We start from the raw sequence: 20634 nt of genomic DNA, 5'->3' as shown, positions 1-20634 counted from the left end.
AAGTGATGTACAAAATGCTTAGCGAAGGTTGAATCATCAAGCTTTTTGGTATGAGTAGACACTGTTGTTGAGGGAATAGACATCACAGATCTTCCAAAAATTTTAAGACTTAGTCCATTTAAAAATTCCTTAGAGATTTACCATGCAAAATGGCCTACGGTTATCCTTCATCTACTGATTCTCAAAATTTCGCCTCTCTGAAATTTCTAGTCCCATTTTATATTCCAGTTATCAAATGCTTGACTATAGTTTCTTATATTCCATTGTGTCTCATGGTTCCATGGCTTTGGTATCTGCTAATTTTCTGTTTGGCAATACCCCTCCCTATCCTCTTTTCTATTCTCTTTTTTTCTATAGGCTAACTCCAACTACTCTTTTAAAATTCTAACCCCATATGACTTTCTCCAGACAGTCTTTTCCTTGCTTTTCTCTCCAATAGAGTTATCATCTCCTTCCACGTGCTCTTTTTAAAATTTGCATCAGGCCACTTTTGCATTGCTACAAAAAATAGTTGAGGTAGGCTAATTTATAAAGAACAGGGATTTAACTGGCTCACAGTTCCGCAGGGTGTACAGAAAGCATGATGTTGGCATCTGCTTATGAGAGCCTCAGGAAGCTTACAGTTATAGTGGAAGGTCAAGAAAGAGCAAGTGCATCACATGCAGAGAGCAGGAGCAAGAGAGAAGCTTTGGGGGAAGTCCCAGACATTTAAACAACCAGAGCTCCCATGAACAAACTGAGTAAGATCTCACTTATAACCAAGGGCATGGTGCTAAACAAATCATAAGGGATTGGCCCCATCTGCAACATTGGGAATCTGTTTTTAGCATGAGATTTAGAGAGGACAAACATCCAAACTATATTATTCCACCACTGGCCTCCTAAATCTCATCTCTTTCTCACATTTCAAAATGAAATCCTGTTCTTCTAATAGTTCCTCAAAGCCTTAACCAATTGCAGCATTAACTCAAAAGTTCCAAGCCTCAAGTACCAAGTCAAAAATCTCATCCAGACTCATCTCCTTTCACCTATAAGCCTGTAGAGTCGAAACAAGCAATTTACTTCCAAGATACAATGTGGGTACAGATATTAGGTAAACATTCTCATTGCAAAAGGGAGAAATTGGCTAAAAGAAAGGGGCTATAGGCCTGACACAAGTCTGAGACCTGGTAGGACAGACATTACAACTTAAAGCTCCAAAATAATCTCTATTAATTCCATGTCCCACTCCAGTGCGCACTGCTGTAAGCATTAGGCTCCCAAGGCTTTGGGTAGCTTTGCCCCTGTGGCTTTGCAGAGTGCAGCCCCTGTGGCTGCTCTCACACATTGGAATGGAGTGCCTATGGCTTTTTAAAATACAAGCTGCCCATGGTATCTGGGACCTAGAGAGAAGGTCTACTAGGGCAGTGCAGTAGAGACTCTGTATGGTGGCTTCAACACCACACTTGCCCTCTGCACTTCCCTAGTAGAGTTTCTCTGTGAGGGCTCCACCCCTGTGGCTGGCTTCTGCCTGGTCACCCAGGCTTCTCATACATCCTCTGAAACCTAGGGGGAAGCTGCCAAGCCTCCTTCATGCTTGCATTCTGTGCACCTGCCAACTTAACACCACATAGTAGCTACCAAGGCTGTTGGCATATGCCCTCTGAAGCAGTAACCTGAGATGTAGATGAGGCCCTCTGAGGTGCAGCTGCAGCAAGAGTAGCCAGGATGTGGGGAACTGTTCAAAAGCCTGCACTGGGAAGCAGGATTCTGGGCCTGGCCCTCAAAACCATTCTTTCCTCCTATGCCTCTGGTCCTGTGATGAGAGGGGCTACCTGGAAGATCTCTGAAATGGCTTCTAGGCCTTTTCCTTATTATCTTAGATATTAACACTTGGTTCCCTTATAGACATGCTAGTCTCTCTTGAAAGTGGTCACTTCACAGTCTGCTTGGATTCTTTCTCTACCACAGGGCCAGGCTGCAAAATTTTCTGAACTTCTGCTCTCTGTTTTCTTTTTAAATAAAAATTCCAACTTTGAGTCATTTCTTTGCTCCAATATTTGATTGTAGGCTGTTAGAAACAGCCAGGCAAAGTCTTGCTGTTTTATTGCTTAGAAATTTTTTCTACTGGTACCTTAGGTTATCACTTTTAAGTTCTCACTTTCACAGATCCCTGGGGCATGAATGAAATGGAGCCTAGTTCTAGGCCACAAGAAGGGTGACATTTACTTTAGTTCCCAATAACTTTTTAATTTGCATTTCAGACCTTATTAGCCTGGTCTTCCCCATCTATATGTCTTGAGGTAGGCTAATTTATAAAGAACAGGGATTTGCTCACAGTTCTGCAGGCTCACAGTTCTCCAGCATTTTGGTCAGAACTATTTAGCCATTCTCTAAGAAGTTCCAAACTTTCCCTCACCTTCCTGTCTTCTTCTGATCCTTCTAAACTCTTCAACCTCTGTTCATTATCTCCAAAGCCACTTCCACATTTTCAGATATCTTTATAGCAATGCCCTACTCCTGGTACCAATATTCTGTATTAGGCTGTTCTTGTGTTGCAATAAAAAAATATATTGGGAGCGGGTGATTGCAGTGTGCAATTTTTCCAGCACTTGGAAAACCAATTTAATTTCATGCTTCCTCCTCCAGACAACTCCACAAGTGGCAGGTGCCCCTCTTGAGCTGTCTTGGTCTGAGCTTCACAGGCACTCTTCTCTAAGCCTTTACATTTTAATAATTCCAACAACTCCCCTTTGTTCCCTCAGTTCTAAAGGTGCTAGATGTTTCCTGTAGTTGCCACCTCTATGATATTGTAGAGTTCTCTTTTTATGCTTTTAGTTACCTAGTTAATGAATTTATAACTACTTACTAATTATTTATATTAAATTTCTTCTGTTTAAGTAATGTGGTTCCTTTCCCTTGATCAGACTTTGATTATTACAGAAAGTGATGGTGATGTTTACACTAAGAAGGAAATAGGAAAATTGGAAAGACATTATGACAGATTTGCATCTGTGCTCACGAAATTTATTATTTTGTCTTTAATAGACCATATAATATATTGATTGTAAAAATTAATAAGAAACAGGTGAACAAAAGCAGAAGTATTTAAAAAAATCACTCATAGCCTATCATTTGGAGATAAGCACTGCTGGCACTAGTCTGGTGTCTAACATTCCAGACATATATATGTATAAATACCAATATAGATGTATAAAAACACAATATACATATATATGTAAAAAATATACCATATATTTAAAGAAAAACAGAATCCTACCAGGCATACTGTTATGCAAGCCTCTTCTTTTACTACCATGAACTGCTTTCCTTGACTTTAAATGTTCATCTACAACTGCCAGACAGATTTGTCTTTCTAAAGCATGGCTCTGGACAACATAGTTAGGATAACTTTCTATTTTTATCATGCTTCACATGTATTATTTCACATATGTTATTATTATTTCACATACATTATTTCATTTAATTCTTAAAGAATTCCAAGAGGCGAATTATCTTCTATATTCACTATCTTCACTTCACATAAAAATGGAAAATTAGGGAACACAGTGACTTGTTTAAAGTCACATAACTATTAAGTGTCAGAGCCAGGACCTGGAAGCCATATCTTCTGATTACAAGTCCCACGTTCTTTCCACTATATGATATTGCTTCTCTATTTACCCCATAAACCTTCAGTAGCTCACATTGCCTCTGAATAAAAACCTTAAACGCTTTAGATCCAAAATCTATTATTAAGCTGATCATCTAAATGTCCCCTACAAATAGCAAAGACTCCAGTCAAACCTAACCATTCCTTGAATCCTATGCTTATGTATTGGAAATTTTGCTTATTCTATTGATTTTATTCACTTAAGATGTCTTCACCATCAGGCCCTGCTTGCTAAAATTCCTATTTACGACACCTGAAACAGAATACAAAGTCCTAAAACAAACCCGATACACATGGGAATTTTGTATGAGTGACATTTCAAATCAGTGGATTATAAAATAATGTTGACAAACTAGTTAGCATTTTTTAAGAAAATGAATTCTTATCTAATTTCTTATAACAAATTAATTCTATATTTAGAAATAAGAAGTAGAGCCATTAAAGTGCTGGAATAATAATATGTTATTTTAAATATGATCACTAAAGGAAGACTTAATGTGGAAAGAATATAGACAACTTAATAAGAAACAATCCAATAGGAAAATAGTCTAAGAATTTATAATATATTATATACACTCCTCCCAAATAGAAAATAAATACTTTAAGTAAATGAACAATCTTACTTACAATGATCAAAACTTGAATTAAAACAATAAAAATGTGCCAATTAAAATATTGAGCTGACAGATTTGGAAGATTGATCTTGTATTAAAAGGAGTTTTCAGAATCAGAAATTCTTATATATGATATTTGAAAGACAACTTAGGAATCTGTAACAATTTTAAATGCACAAAAAGTTGACCTAGTACTTCTAGTACTAAGAATAATTCTCTGTATACTTTCTGTAAGAATGTTTATTAGAGAACTGTTGTAGTTATGAAAACCTGAAAATCACCTATCTTGCCATCATCAAGGTACTGACTAGTACTAATACACATCCATATAACAGAATATTGATGAGTATTTAAAAGAAATTTGGGGTGTGTGTGTGTGTGTGTGTGTGTGCATATAATCAGATGCCCAAAGAAAATTACAGAACAATATGGACAATATAATTATTTTATGAAGAAGAAAATATAAATAGAAAACATTAAACTTAACATATTAAAATTAATAGTGTTACTTCCATTAGTGAAATTATGTAGCCATGAGTAAATCATAAGAATGAATAATAATCTTAGTAGTCTTCTGTACTGTTAAAACATTTTTTTCCAATAAATGTATTTCTATTACAATTTAAATTGTCATGAAATCTTTACTTTGTAAGGCCTAGTCTCAACAACATCAACTTGATGAGGTATTCCATGAATATTCTAGACAGATAATTCTTCTCTAAATTTCCTGGTAAATATTTCTGTTTTTTGCTATATCTTTTACTTTTTTGTTTATTTAGCTAATCTTATATCTCTCACTGTAGTGAAAATCATTGGCAAAAGGGCTTAGGACTCATAGAGCTTTGTGTCTCCCTCAGTAGATATGCACATGTATGAATAGGTAGATGGATGTCTGTCTGACTTCTGTCTGTCTGTACTATCTATATAAATATTCATAACTATATCCATCTTTCCACCCAATACAAATTGAATTACATCAAAATTCCTTTGCCTTTGACTCAATGCTTGTCTTTTCTTAGTTAACTCAATCAGCTTAATTATCCATTTTATAAATTGTTTCACTTTCCTGGTTTGAATATCCTTTCATATCATACATTCTTCAAAACTATTTCAGATTTTATCTTTTAAAATCTCACTAAATACACAGAAAGGAGTGCCATCATTTGTTTCTATTTTTACAGTGTTTACAGGGCGTTTGTATGTAGTTTTGTCCTACAATGTACATTGATTAAATCAAGAGAAGGCTCACGAAAATGATAAATCCCATGAAATTTGGTTTCTGTTAAAATGAAAGCTCCTAGTAGGAGGAGATAATTTTATTACATGTTTTGTAAAGTCTCAATTTAACGTGTTTGGTGGATTTTGTAGAAGGAAGTGATGAGACTTTTGCCATTTGCGAGGTAGCAGATGTAAAATAAAGGGGGGATACTGAAGAATCATTATTATGCAAGCCAACCTCATGGAGAGGAGGAAGCAGCTGTCCAAGATAGTCTTGTCTACAGTTGGTCAAGAAACAGGTTGCAAAACACTGACTTAAATGTTGGTTTCTGTTCTTTACAAAAAACTTTCGTAGCGAATGTTTTTTTTTTTGTGACATATATAGTCAACAAAGTAGCTGAAATTAACAGATAAACTAAGCAGAGGGAATCACATTAAAAGTTTGTTCTTACTAGATTATTTTGGTTTTTGAAATTCTAAACATCTACATCTATCAGGGCAGAAACTCTGTAATAGGATAATATTTAGGTTATTTTGTTTTGTTTTTGAAGTCATAAACATCTTCTGTCTTTATTGGGTCAGATACTTTTTAATAGGATGATATCTAGAGGAAAATTTAAACACTAAAGGACAGGTACAGAAGAGAAAATGATTCCAGAGCTTGATGAGAAGACAGTGACAAGCATTTTCAAATGATATTTACAAGTAGGCTTCCTATAAGTTAATAAAAATATCTGCATAGGCCAAACCCCATCTTTGGTTTGAGCTAAATGTACTTCCTTTGGTGGCAATAGAAGAAAGAGAAGGCCAATGATGAAGCTGAAATTACATGCCATAACCTACTCAGAAATACTGCAGGCTGGTAGCTATAACTATATAAAGGGCTCTATGTAGTCTCAGAATGAAAAAGAACTATGTGTCTCCATTCTATTTCTGTCCTTACAAATTTCTGATTTTTTTTTGCAGCTATCTAAGAAAAATTTGATATTGTTGTTGTCTAAGCACATTTAAACTTCAGCTGAAATAACTGCCAAGTGATTCATGCCTATGTAGGTGAATATAACGATTGTATCTGGAGCCCCAGTGCGCCATTTTCATTTCACTTTAAATAAAAAACAAAATGTATCTATGTCAGTCAGTGCCCTTCTGCTGTACTCAGAGGTATCAAACAGGCTACAATTATGATTGTGAAGTGATTGTGTCACATTGGAGGAAGGTTTATTGCTTTTGAGTCTGCTAGGCAGTAACACATTCTGTTTCATATTACTCTTTATATCATTGTTTGGCTGTGACTAGAATAATCAGATGCCATCAAATGCTGTCAAATTCAATTTACAGTATTTTTCATTGAAGCGGGCTTTCTGCATTATATTTCCTGTTTTCCCTCTCTATAGCTGCCATGGAATAGTCACTGTAATCACGAGCTTTATTTACAAAACCAACAGAGTGAAGCCACGTCCTGGTCTATAACAGATACTTTATTTCCCTTTATTCTGAATAGGAATTTGATGTGCTTTTCTCATGCAATTAGCATTAAGTAGATGAAAGAAAACTATCTGAAGAGGGTAGGCATTTTAGAGCCTGCACTAATGTGCTTAGCGTAAAATGCAAATTCACATTAGCCATTTTACCTGTTCATGTGTATTTGAATCAGAAACATTATTCTTCAAATTAATGTTTGCGGAGAAGAAATTTGGCTTGCTCATTTTTGGTGATGTCATTTACATAACCAGAAATGCAATAATACTTTCTCTTTTCCTAATTTTTTTTCTATAAGCCCTTAGCTCATCACTGAGGACTGATCTGAATCAAAAGATTTCAATATCTAAAGTTATAAGAGGAGCCTGAGTAAGTTTCACTAAGTTTTCAGGGCATAGGACTGAATAACAGAAGGCCTGAGGCTGCTAGAGAGACTAACAAAGGATGTTGAAGAGGTGGAGGTGCGGGGAGATGAGGATAGAGATGATGATTGGAGAAGAAAGAAGAAAGGTGATTGTGTTTTCTGTGTTAAGCAGCAAGCTATCAGTTGACAGGTTATTTGTCCCCTTGGTTCCCTGCATTATGCCTTCTGCTCACCTCCCCCTCACTTTCTCTATTCTTTCTCTTCTGTTCCTTCCAACATCTCTCCCTCGCTCTCTTCCTTTGCCTCTTCCTCCTCCTCCTCCTCATTCATTATTTATTTAAAGAATACATTAATTTAAAGCAGTGTTTTTGTTGATCAGGTGAAGAGAAGACTAGATCAGAGAGCATAATATCCTTCAAACAAGAATGTTCATGGTCTATGTCTCTTCCATTATTGTTTTTTCTCTCTCTCTTAATCTCTCTGTCTCTTTCGTCAATCTCTCTCTTCTCTATTCCTTCTTTTCTTTATTTTAGGTAGGTACACTTAATAAATTCTGCACATGATGGAACAAGCTGCTATAATACCCTCTAAGTAGTGCAGTGGAGCCTCATTAAAACAGGAGGAAAACTGGAGAGGAAAGCCCCTTTTTCTGCATATGAAAAGCACCATCTTTGGAGTAAGAGAGAAATCTTTTTAATCTCTACATTATAAATAATGAGAAATATTAGGATTCTTGTCTTCTATCTGGTTTCCTCTCTGGAAAGACCATGTTTTCTTGGTCCATGGGCTGCTTAAGCAGTGGTCCCCAACCTTTTTTGTCACCAGGGATTGGTTTTGTAGAAGACAATTTTTCCATACACTCGGCAGTGCAGTTAGGGGGGATGGTTTCAAGATGAAATTGTTCCACCTGAGATCATCATTCTGATAAGGAATGAGCAACCTAGCTCCCCCACATGTGCAGTTCACACTAGGGTTTGCACTCCTGTGAGGATCTAATGCCACCACCAATCTGACAGGATGCAGAGCTCGGGTGGTCAGGCTTGCTTACCAGCCACTCACCTCCTGCTATGTGGCCCATTTCCTAACAGCCCACTCACTGACTTTGTGGCCTGGGGTTTATGAACCCCTGCTTTAGAGAACTGTTCTACGCTTTCACCAAATTAAGTCTACATGGGCTATAAAGTCTCAGTTTTCAAGGAGATCTTACTCAAAAATGTTACATAGTACTTGTGACTTTTTTCCTTGGTTAATTTGTAAAAATTTGAGCATCAGTCTTATTTCCCACTGGTAGGTGTTACATACAAAAAAACATGAATTCCCATTCAATGTAAAATGTACTTGATTTTTCAATGCTGGAGTAGTACACATTCTTAAATAACTATAAATATAGTAGCAGCCAAGCTTACCTGTAAATAAAGTAGTTGATGATGATTCCATTTGGTTTTTTAGGTGGCATCCATGTAATCTCTATGCAAACTGACCCCAGTGCCTTAAGAATGGGAGAATTAAGATCCACTGGGGCTGCTTCAGGTGTTTTGAAAAACATCCTACCGCTAACTCCACAACCTCCTTGAAAAAAAATCGAGGTCATTAGTAATTTTTCAAGCAAGGAAAAGAGCTACATATACATACAGAAGGGAAATGAGATCATGAAAATAATTTTTACCTGTGCTCTTGCATATATACTTGTATATGTGTTTTAGATGTTATTATAAATCTTTATGGGATTTGAACATTTAAATAGAAAATCATTTTTGGAAAACCCATTAATTAACCACATATTTATAAAAGCATAAACAATAAGGCATATTCTTGTCTGAACTCAGGTTTCTCTGATTTATTTCAGTCATCTGAACCAGAAAATCATAATGTACTTAAATTTTGCAAGTGGATGTGTAACCTGTACATCTTGCATGCTTTTAATGCTATTTTATTTTTTGCCAATTTTTAAACTAATAAAAATTATTCAAACACACAGAAATCAAACAATTTGTCTAAAGGATATTGTACCTCCATTGCACAGTTTCAGGGACATGAAGATGCAGAAGTTGGCTTTGTACTTAAATCAAGAATATGTTAATGTAAAATTATTTTCATGTTTATCAGGTGAAGATCAGATCAGTAAAAACAATATCACTCTAACAAAAATGCTATGGTCCCTATTTTAGAGAAAAGCAGACAAACTGACTAGCAATTTCTGATATGAGTTCAGCATGGCAAAATTGCAGACTTACAATTCTAACCGACTCCACAAGAACCAGCACTATTGGCCAGGCGCGGTGGCTCACGCCTGTAATCCCAGCACTTTGGGAGCGCCATTGCACTCCAGTCTGGGTAACAAGAGCGAAACTCTGTCTTAAAAAAAAAAAAAAAAAAAAAAAAAGAAACAGCACTATTTGGAAACAGAAATTCCTTAGGACATTTAATATAAGAATTTCTACTACACATTGGGTATAAGATTGGTAAATTTATTTAAGGTGAAGAAAAATGTTTTGTATGCTAATGTAGCAAATGGGTATTATATGTTATATAGCTACATGTTATGCATCTATATAATATCTATACCTGCCAATATTTAATTTAATATAGAGATAAATAAAGTAATGTGTAGCTGTCTTGATTCCCTGTTCTCCCCTCCTAAGTCTCTGTTTACGTTTAGCTATTTATCCATTTGGAGAGATAAAGGGAATGGGGCGGCTTTTCCTTAACACAGCACAGATACATGATAATTTCACTGATCACAGCCTAAGCCATGAAACACAAGGTGATAGTTTATGTATATAAAATAGGGTTCAAGGAAGCACTGTAAAATATGTAAGATTCGTTGGGGTTTAATTCAACTCTTAAATAACTTCTCACTTTCTCCTCCTGGATAAAATTTGAATAAAACCAAGGTAAATATGTTTTTATGAAATTTTTGGAATACTCATTTTTGTTTTATATTACCAAAGACTCCTTTATGTGAGCTAGGTGTTTTTCTTTCAAAGGGCCTTATAAAACAAGACTTTGCAAAACCACCATTTTAATATATTTAAATATTCATGATTTAATGTGCAGAAATGCATAATGCTTCACTCGATGCCAGACTGTGATTTTTCTGGGTAAACAGTCCACTACAAATAAGGAATGAAATGTTAGTCTTTGCATTTGAACGGAGAATCTATTCCTTTTTAATGAAATTTTTTAATGAAATAGTTTTTCATAAAAGCCAAGGCCAAATGTCTGAAAGACTTTCACCATTTTGACATGCTTGTATCCTTATCTCATACTGTGTGAATGGAGCCAAATTCTCCAGGACGGTGGATGGATGATGACCAACGGGGAAAGCCAGAGGTGTTACACTTCCATCATTGAGTAAGACATTGTACTCCACAGGAATATTGGGGATGAGGATCCCTTTAAAGAGAGAGAGAGAATATATATATATTACAGAATGGTCAACAAATGATTGTCCATTAACAACAATGCATATTTAAAATTTTGTAATTGAAAAGTAAATTATTTCTTAATATAGCAATTAAAAGCTGTATAAAACTTAGGTTGGAAAATATTAGACTGTGTATTTCAAATGTAAGAAATGTGCATAATCTGTTTTTAAAAGTATGGTAGTTCTGTTCAAAGATATACTCTATTGGCAAATAAAAATGAAGGCACATTTCACTTAGAACATGGAAGGCAATTATGCTGTCATATTTCTTCTAAGCTTACTTATTCTTAAGTTCATAAAAAACAACACTGATTTTGCTTGTGATAATAATTTTTCTGTAGAGTATTGTATATACATCCTGTCTGACATGGAATCCTTGACATAATGGCCCATAAAATATCCAAATCATGGTCTACCTAGAGGATTCCTGTGCATTCATTACTGAGTCAGGACAGTTCACTGTCAGTGAGACATATGGCCCTAAACACAGAAAATTTAGGTTTAACAATTGTCATTTTTCACCATTCCTTTCTAAAGAAAGTAGATCTTGTCAGTTTAGCCTCTTCAAAGTCTATTTATATAATTAAATGCTTGTTAAGTTTCATATGGTCATGAACAACATGAATAGTTTTTTCAGGGGAGGATATGAGTTTGAAAGAAGAATAGAATTGAGTTTTCTATCAACTCTTCTCCTCAGTCTGAGAGTTTATAACATTTATGAGTTTAGTTATTTACCTCTGCAGTACCTACAGAATTCTATCCTTCCTCTAGAAACAGTGGAATGTGCAGATAACATTATTGAGAAAGCACAGGACTCAGTGACCTAAGACAGATGAAGTCTAAAGAATGAAATGTGGTTTTGCTTTTTTATAGATGTGGCCTCGATATTTAAAGAGTGGAAAAGCTAGTACAAACCAAAGATGCTCAGGATTTTGTGTAGGATAGATGAAAAAGAAATGTCTGAAGGAGATCTTGATTGTTGTAGGAAGGACTAATCAATTGCTTCCTCAGGAAAGGTGCTAGATCGTGCTAAATTTGGCAATCTAGACTGAGAATGTTTATTTTAAATTTAGAGCATCATGGCTAAACTACCCGGTATATTTATCCTAGTAGCTCAAGCTACTTACATTCTATCACTGATTCCTAAACTCTTATCTCTAGCTTTCTATCTTTCCTGTATTATAGCTTTGTATTTTCAACAGCCTACTAGGTATTTCTACATGGATATTCCACAATCTCAGCAAGTCTAAAACAGAACTAGCCATATTTTCCACTCCCAAACCTGTTCTTTTTCCTAGGTTTCCTCTTACAGTTAGTCATAATACCATCTTCCCAGTTTCCTAAGCTGGACATCTTAGAATAAGACTCCTAGAGTGGATCCTACATTCTTCACTCCCAAACTCATGTGACTACTACATTTTATCAATGATTTCTTTGAGAAAAATGGGTTTTATATATAATCAGCAACAAGGAGACTTTGCAGGTATAAACAAGAAAACGAGAGTCAACCTATATTTTAGAATGGTAACACTGCTGGCAGGTGAATAGTGGATTAAAAACACGAGAGGAAAGACATAGGGCAACCAGTTTGAAAGCTTTTACAATGCTTATAGAGGTAGTACACACAAGAACAGTCATTTCATTGCATTCCTGTGTTATGCCAAGCAGCATGCATTATCTCATTTAATGCCACTAGCATATCAACCCTATAAATTAGGACTTTTTTCTCTCCAATATGGTGCCAGGGCCCAGATTTTAGCACAAAGTAGCCGCTCAGTAAATGTTAGTTGACTGACTGACTGAATGAATGAATGAACGAACCCTCAGGACAATACTAGATGGTAAACGTTATTACTTTTTTTTCAGATGAGAAGTCCAAAGCTCAGAGAAGTTAAATATTTGTTCCAGATTGCACACTGATTAATTGGAGAAGCTAGGACTTGAACTTCAGCCCATCTGATACCAAAGCTTATTCCTTTATACTTTTGCTCTTTCTTGATAATGAGGAATTAGAGTAGGAAAACTGGGAGAAAAATGACAAGATACATTTGAGAAAACATGCACAGTAAGGCAGAGCAGTTTTTGGAGACAGTTCAGAAGCAAGGAAACGAATGATGGATAAGTAAGAATCATTACTGATGAAACAAGCACATTATAGGTGGAAATTTAAAATTCTACAGACCAAGAAGCCCAACCTGAAATATACACATGTCGTGGAGGTTAGTGGGCTCAGGTCAAAGTATATTCAAAGATAGGAGCAAACATAGTACCATAGGTCCTCAGATAATGTTGTTTCATTCAACATTGTTTCATTAATATTGATGAGAAAAAAAAATTGATTCCCGGCTAAAGCCACTGTCTGTGAAATTTATACGTTCTCCCCATGTCTGCATGGGATTTTTTTATGGGTACTCTGGTTTTCTCCCATATCCTAAAGATGTTCCCATTAAATTAACTGCATCTTAATGGTTCTAGTCTGAGCGAGTGTGTGTGTGTGTGTGTGTGTGTATGTGTGTGTGTGTGTGCCCTGTGATGAAATGACCCTTAGCTGCCTGGCTAGGCTCTGGCCATCTCAAAAGCAAAATGGAACAAATGTGTCAGAAAATGAATGAATGAATACAAATGATTGTAAAGATTCATAAAGACTGTGATAATCATATAGATGCATAACAATAAACAATGCTGTACAAAAGCCTTCCGTGAGCTTGCCCTGTTTGTGATTATTTTTTACCACTGCTTGGTGGTAAGAGGAGTTTCTTCTAATTTCTGCTTAAAAAAAAATTTATCTCTATGGCTGTTGTCACTCACTGATTTGCTAAAACTTAGGTTAAAAATAATCTTGTTTCTATTAATCTTTCTTTCTTTCTTTTTTTTTTGAGACAGAGTCTCACTCTGTCACCAGGAGCCAGGCTGAAGTGTAGTGGCACAATCTCGGCTCACTGCAACCTCCACCTCCCGGGTTCAAGCAATTCTCCAGCCTCAGCCTCCCGAGTAGCTGGGACTACAGGTGCTGCCACCATGCCCAGCTAATTTTCGTATTTTTAGTAGAGACGGGGTTTCACCATGTTGGCCAGGATAGTCTTGATCTCTTGACCTCGTGATCCGCCCGCCTCGGCCTCCCAAAATGCTGGGATTACAGGCGTGAGCCACCGCACCCGGCCTCTGTTAATCTTTCTGAAACATATGTATGGCTCATATTTATTTCAGTTCAATATTCAAAGTGTTTTGGTCTTTCTTTGGTGATGTTTAATTTGGTGATTTTTTGTGACCAAGAAATATGCCTTGGAACTTAAATATTGCTTATACCAGTTAGCCTAAGGTAAAATTAGTTTCCTTATACATCTATTCACCCAAAGTTGCAGTTTCCAAGAACTTATCAATGACATTAAGAACTTACTGCTCCTCTTTTTTGAATATCGCTTTGATATGTAAAATTTGGGAAACACATGACTTCCCTGTCTGAGGAAGGGGAACCAGCAGAATCCCACTTGTCTTTGTTCACAAATATTGTATGTGAGTTTTTCTTTCTAAAAGTTCAAGATTAGAAAATTGTACGTATGTTGAGTGATTAGAACTTTTGCTTGCCAGTTGTAGAGTGAAGACGCTATAATCACCTCAGAATGAACCAACTGTAGGATCGAAGAAAATGTTTATGCTGATGTGCCGGTGTGCAGAGCAAGTATAACTGTTCATACTGTAACCAACAGACAATGTAACGAGTCTCTCACTATTGCTTTAAAATGAACTCAATGTGGATTATCTACCCTAGACATGGAATGAAAAGTTGGCCTAGCCCATGACATTTCCACTTAGTTTCAGATAATAAAGAGTTCTATACTAGTTTTCTCCACAAAGAAACAGAAAAGTATGTCATAACAAAAATGAAATGCCTAAAAAGTTAAATAACTTTATTTTTCTCTATGCTGGTATGGTGAATACACATAACAGGCCTATTTAGAGGCTATTCTTCAGGGTGTAATTCACCACTGCATGACAGAACTGGCAGCTTTTACTGCTCTCAACAAGACTGCAGTAATTAAAATGAAATTTGAGAGTTAGATAAGGAGAATTGCTTATAGAGACCATTTGAGACTCAGTTCATTAATGGATGAGAAAAATTTAAGTACTGTCCTAGAGGTAAAATAAAGAGTAATCAGGCATCTTCTTCCCCACAAAAAATATTTTTTGGAACATGTTGCTTGAGGTAGTAAGAGAGATTGAAGAAGGAAACGGGGACCCTCTCAGATTTGTCATTTGATCTTTCAGCAGGAAGATATGCTTATGGAAATTTCCATCCGGAGTATCCTGGAATGACAAACATTCCATATCACATTTCAGGAATTTCTCCTTATTGTTACTCTGCCATAACAGTACATGGGAAAAAAAGCTGTTGTTTAAACCTGCTTTTTTTTTTTTTTTTTTTGAGATGGAGTATGGCTCTGTCTCCAGGCTGGAATGCAGTGGCACAATCTCGGCTCACTGTAACCTCTGCCTCCGGGTGAAACCACATATTTATGATGAAATGAAGAGGGGAAGAATTGCCAGGACCTTGAACCTGTTATTGGGCTTAGTTTTCCTCAGATCTTCCTAATATCCTGAAATATAACAGTGTTATCACTCTTTAGCCAATGAGGCTACTAGAAAGGGTTTTCCAAAATGATAAATTGTATAATATATTATTTTTTGGATGAAGACAAACACAGGAATACAATGGCAAATTTACATAGATTTTTAAGATAAAAAGCAAGCCCTTAAAGAAATTGCAAGCTAATGATGATTGCTTCAGGCTCTGTTTTCAGACCTCCTGGGATTCCATGTTCATTCTGTCTTCTTTGTTCCCAGGATACTTCTTGCAGAAAAGTTTGACAAACACACATTCATAAAAAATATGCCATCATTCTTGTTGAACTAGACAAACCACAGAGTGGTGTCAGACAGATCAAATCCTTCTTCTCCCCTTATTTCCCGAGTGACCACTGGCAAATTAACTAACCTCTGTGAATGTTGTCTCTTCATGTGTAAAATGATGATACTAATAGCTACCTCATAGAGAGTTGAGAGGATTAAATTAGAAAATATCTGTAAGCCTTTTAATATATTCCCACAACATAGAAAGTGCTTAATAAATGGCTGACATCTCTACAAAATGAAATGGAACAAAATGAAATAAAGAACAAAAAACAACTATGGCACTGTTTTCATGTGCCCTCAAACACTTTTGAATCCATCTTTCATATAAAGTTGCTACTGCAACTACAAATAAATGTTACATTCATTCAAGGTAATGTCTTCGTAACACTATTTTGTTATCTAGTTTTATTTTTTATGTGTACTGGGATATGTTCAAATTGCATTCCTATGAAAATATTGTATTACTCATTCTTTGCAGTAATTTGGAGTGGCGTTCCCTCCAATTCATCTGAGGTTGTTTTATTTTATATCTTCAGTCTGTACCTGCTGCTCTGCTTCCAGGCCATGCATCCTTCAAGAAGAAACTTCTGTTGTAAAAAGAACAGGACTCCCAAGGGGTGAGGGAACAAAATTGTGCTTCTACCACATTTCAAATATAAACACAATCTTAATCCAGATTTGAACATGGCTAGCCAAACCATGAGCCTGGAAAATGTATTTTTCACCTGTTGGCTAATCAGAAATCAATGTCCTTTACATATACCTATGAGGTGCTGAAACAGAAAATGCTCCTCTAAGCCGTGAACACGTCCAACACTGACATGCATTTAGGAAAGAGGGCCCCCTCTACTGTCATAATTTACAGGACTGTGACATGAAAGTCTCTTGTGTTCCTGCAAACCCTGTACCATCTGCAATGAGTCTGAAACTACTGAGCCCCCTGGTATTCTGATGACTAAATGAAATGAAATGGGCATATTTGTTAAAGTCAGCTGGGAAGCCATACGACTTGGTTAGTTCCCGAGTTCATAAATTTATGTCAGAGCAAGAGGAGCAGTGGAAGCTCAAGTGAACCAATTTACCCTAAGTGCAAATGGCAGTTTTGTTATTTGGTGTCAAAGTTACCAGTCGCACAATGACAAGCTGCCATAACACATTTTCTTGTTCACTAAAGAACAAGGATTTCGTTGGTTAATATTCCTTGCAATGCTCCTTTTCATAATTTACAACAACTAGATGCTGATAGGTTATTTAACATTTATGAAGTTAAGATGTAATCAGAAAAACCCTGATTATCTTTACAAATAAAAAAGTTAAATTATTCAACTTTTTTTTCCTCCATGGCTTCGTTTCACAGCAGGTGCATACTTTACAATGGGACAAGTCAATCAATAATCCTTTCTTAAATCTTTTTTTAGGAGCTGGAACAGGAACAATTCTAAGAGGAAAAACTATTAATTCAGTTTGATAGAGGCATTTGCTTCAAAATACTTGGTTATGCTTAACATGGTGCTTTTAACAAATTGACCTAAATGATCCACTATATAGGTAGGGGCACCTTGATTAGGCCTTTTTGGGGGAACAGAAGTAAAACAGGACCCTCTTGAACACATTTATATTAATTGTATGGAAATTTAACATTGATTGTATAATAGCTATCATTTTTGTCTTTTCTACGTTACTAGATGGTATGGTTCCTGACCAGAGGGACAGTGTCTCATTCCTCTTTGTAACTTTTAGGGTGTCCAGCATCATGCTTTGCCCCTGAGTGGGACTCAGAAATCATCTATGTTAGTTAAATGAATAGAAGAATCAATCTGCCTAAAGGCAAATGAATTACATCTTATGAAGTTTTGAGTCACAAATGAAATGCTTCTACTGGGTCACTGGATGGACTGACCTTGAATTACACTGTCCTCATTCATACTTCCTATGTATAAAGCAGCAATCAGTTTTTTAGCTTTTAAATGGGATCACAGTAGAACTCATGAAAAATCATTTGCTTTCTGTACTGTTTAGGTGGAAAAATAGTGAGAAAATATAGTAGTTTTGATTACAGAACTTGGAGTCAGAATGATGTGGGTCAGCTCTGCTCTGACACCTACTTGAATAATAATCTAGAGAAAATAGCTTGGAGTGTGCAAATTGACCCTTTTCTTTAGTAAAATGAGAAAAACAATAGGACATACTACATTATTATGAACATTAAATGGGATATATGTTACTCTCTCAGCAAAATGCCTAGCATATATTAAAACTCATAATGGAAGATACATTTTTAAATATCCAAAATAAAATGCGAACCATTGAAGTGAGTTTTACATTTTCTTCTGACACTCGCCACTCCTTGTCATTTGGTTGTTGCACTTATAAGTTAAGAAGAGTGAAACAACTGTCAATGTTGAATCCTCCCAATTAATGCGATGGAAATTCTTTAGAAATCTTAATGTTAATTTTGATTTTCAATGAATAGTATCTGATAAAATACACTGCAGCTGAAGAGCTAACTGAATGCCAAGATGTCTAAAATCCATCAACCAACCATATTATGGCTATCTAACTTTTAATCAAAATGATAAATAAAAGACATATTTCTAGAGCAATATTAATTAGAATTATTTCTCAGTAGAATTGTTGCTAATTCCTTTCTTTAATGGAATAAGAGATTAATGTTAAAGGAAAAACACCAGTATTTCAATATTGTGCATTAAACCTAAATGACTCACCATCCTAGTGAGAAAAGTATCTGTTTAGGGCAACGACATTGTTAATTAGATGATGATTAAGGGCTAGAATAGTTCAAAACATAGTCATCATCTTGATAAATGAGAAATAATCATTATTATCTTTGGAGTTTAAATAATTTTGAATGTTTAGATTCTTAAACAGCAGGGATATCTATCTCCATTTTATTCTGAGTAAACCATTTATGTTCCATGAAGCATTGGCTATTTAATTTTCAATAATTTTTAAACTTAGGGTAACATATATCCTTTTCTCTGTTTAATATAAATTTTCTTTTTAATATGAATACAAAAGTCCTGATCCAATGTTCAGAGCTGGTAAAAGGTAAGAGGGAATATTTAGGAATAAACTAACCTGGTTTATATTACCTGAAGGTTCAAACTAGAATGGAGTTTTCCCATCCATCTCATCTACTTCATATAACAATATAAGGTAGGCATTTAATTTCCTCTTGTACAGATGAGAAACCTGCATTAGAGAAACACTGTGCAGCTTGCCCAAGGCCAGAAAACAACTAAACAGTGGAGTAAATTAACCTGGTTTAGTTAGAAAACAATACCTCCTTTTCTGAAATGTGAAAAAAATTGCTCATCTATAAGACAACATGTGGTCTTTGGAAAACATGTGGATGTGCTCTGTTTGTCATTACAGAAGAAATGTTTCTCTCTCTCTCTCTCTGTCTCTCTGCCTTTCTCTCTCTTTGTGTGTATGTCTTGTGTGTAAGATTAAGTTAATGTAGAGGAAGGATGACTTAAGAGAAAATCAAATGATTGAATAATTTTAAATGGCAGAATATCCACAATGTATATTTTATTGCATAATAAATTGTGGAGGCTCACTCACCATTGCATTCCTCCATTAATTCAGCAAAATTTTTATAAGGATATGTTGTTTGTATATCACCTGATTGAGAGGTTCAAATGATCCACGAAAGGCTAGAGATCTTGATTTTCTAGAGCTTTCAGTGTTTTGGTAATGTTACTACTGATATTTATCAAGAAAAAATAACGTAAAGTGGACCAGGGTTTACATGGGAGATAGGAGAATATTTACCAAGGCTTTAAAATAGAATTAAAATGATCTGTTTACGGCAATTTGAGAAATGACTCTCCTTTCTTCCCACCTAACCAAAATCTTCCTGCACCTGGAATCTGGTTTTAAGTCATGTCAATTCATTCCAGAATGTGTAAGTGAAGCTTTCTGGTTACTACTTCCTTCAAGCTGCAAAAAATCATTGTTGCCTTGTGGATATTTTCTCTTCAGGGACTCACTATTTTCCACAAATAATTCTTCTGGTTTTGACACTCCCAGTAAAATATTATTCTCCCAGATTCATCTGGTTTTCACCAACACTCAGCTCTGTTTCTTGGCCCTCTGGGCTACTATTTCAAACAGAATAGTTGATCTATCATAAATCTGAGAGACTTTGGTCAATAAATGAAAAGTTGATTTGGATTTAAGGGTTAAGCCAAAGACCAGAAGGAACTGGTCTTAAAAGGCAGTAGCAGACAGTAGACCTGAATTTGAACCCTGGCTCTGTAGTGTGACCTTGAGGATATTTACATTAGTTTTCTGAGATTCAAATTTCTTATCTTAAGATGGGAATAATGGTATTACCTGTCTCCTAGGGTTTGCATAAAAATTAACTGAGGTAAGGCAGGGAAAGAGCTTATTAGTATTTGGCACATAGTAGGACTTTAACAAATGGCAAATACACCAAGTAATATGAACATGAGTACATGACATTTGCTCTCAGTATCACAGGTTCTCTTCTGCTGGGTATTGTCACTATTCCCTAGACCTTACCCTTTCACTAGTAGGACTTATAAACATATACTAAGACTTAGTTTATTGATAGCATTGGAGCAATAATTTGAAAACTGAAAATCCAGTTAATTGCCTAGGTAATTTTTCAGTTGTCAAGTAACCACATAGGCATTTTTTTTTCTCCGAGCTACTTACCTAAGGTTACTCTGTTCACACTGACTACTAAGTAAAATGCATATTTACAAAGTCTATTAAAAATTTAGCCAGTATTTTGGCTTTAGACCATGGGCATCCAATCTTTTGGCTTCCCTGGGATACCCTGGAAGAGGAGGACAACTTGGAAAAGGAGGAATTGTCTTGGGCCATACATAAAACATACTAACACTAACAATAGTTGATGAGCTAAAAAAAAAAAAAAAAAAAGCAAAAAACCTGAGAAAGTTTACGAATTTGTGTT

General features: G+C 35.7%; 1 protein-coding gene across 1 annotated transcript in view; it reads right to left on the bottom strand.

The window, feature by feature from the left end:
- The window catches only part of USH2A (usherin), an 815757-nt gene that overhangs the window by 110093 nt on the left and 685030 nt on the right, over positions 1–20634 (bottom strand). Inside the window, exons 59-60 of the mRNA XM_002760516.6 lie at positions 10565–10723; positions 8734–8896 (exon numbers count right to left, since the gene is read on the bottom strand). Of these exons, the coding sequence (XP_002760562.4) occupies positions 8734–8896; positions 10565–10723 (322 nt within the window). The remainder of the gene's footprint in view (positions 1–8733; positions 8897–10564; positions 10724–20634) is intronic.

This window comes from Callithrix jacchus, chromosome 19 (assembly GCF_049354715.1).
Source record: "Callithrix jacchus isolate 240 chromosome 19, calJac240_pri, whole genome shotgun sequence".
Classification (NCBI taxonomy): Eukaryota; Metazoa; Chordata; class Mammalia; order Primates; family Cebidae; genus Callithrix; species Callithrix jacchus.
This window is presented reverse-complemented; position numbering and strand designations above follow the sequence as displayed.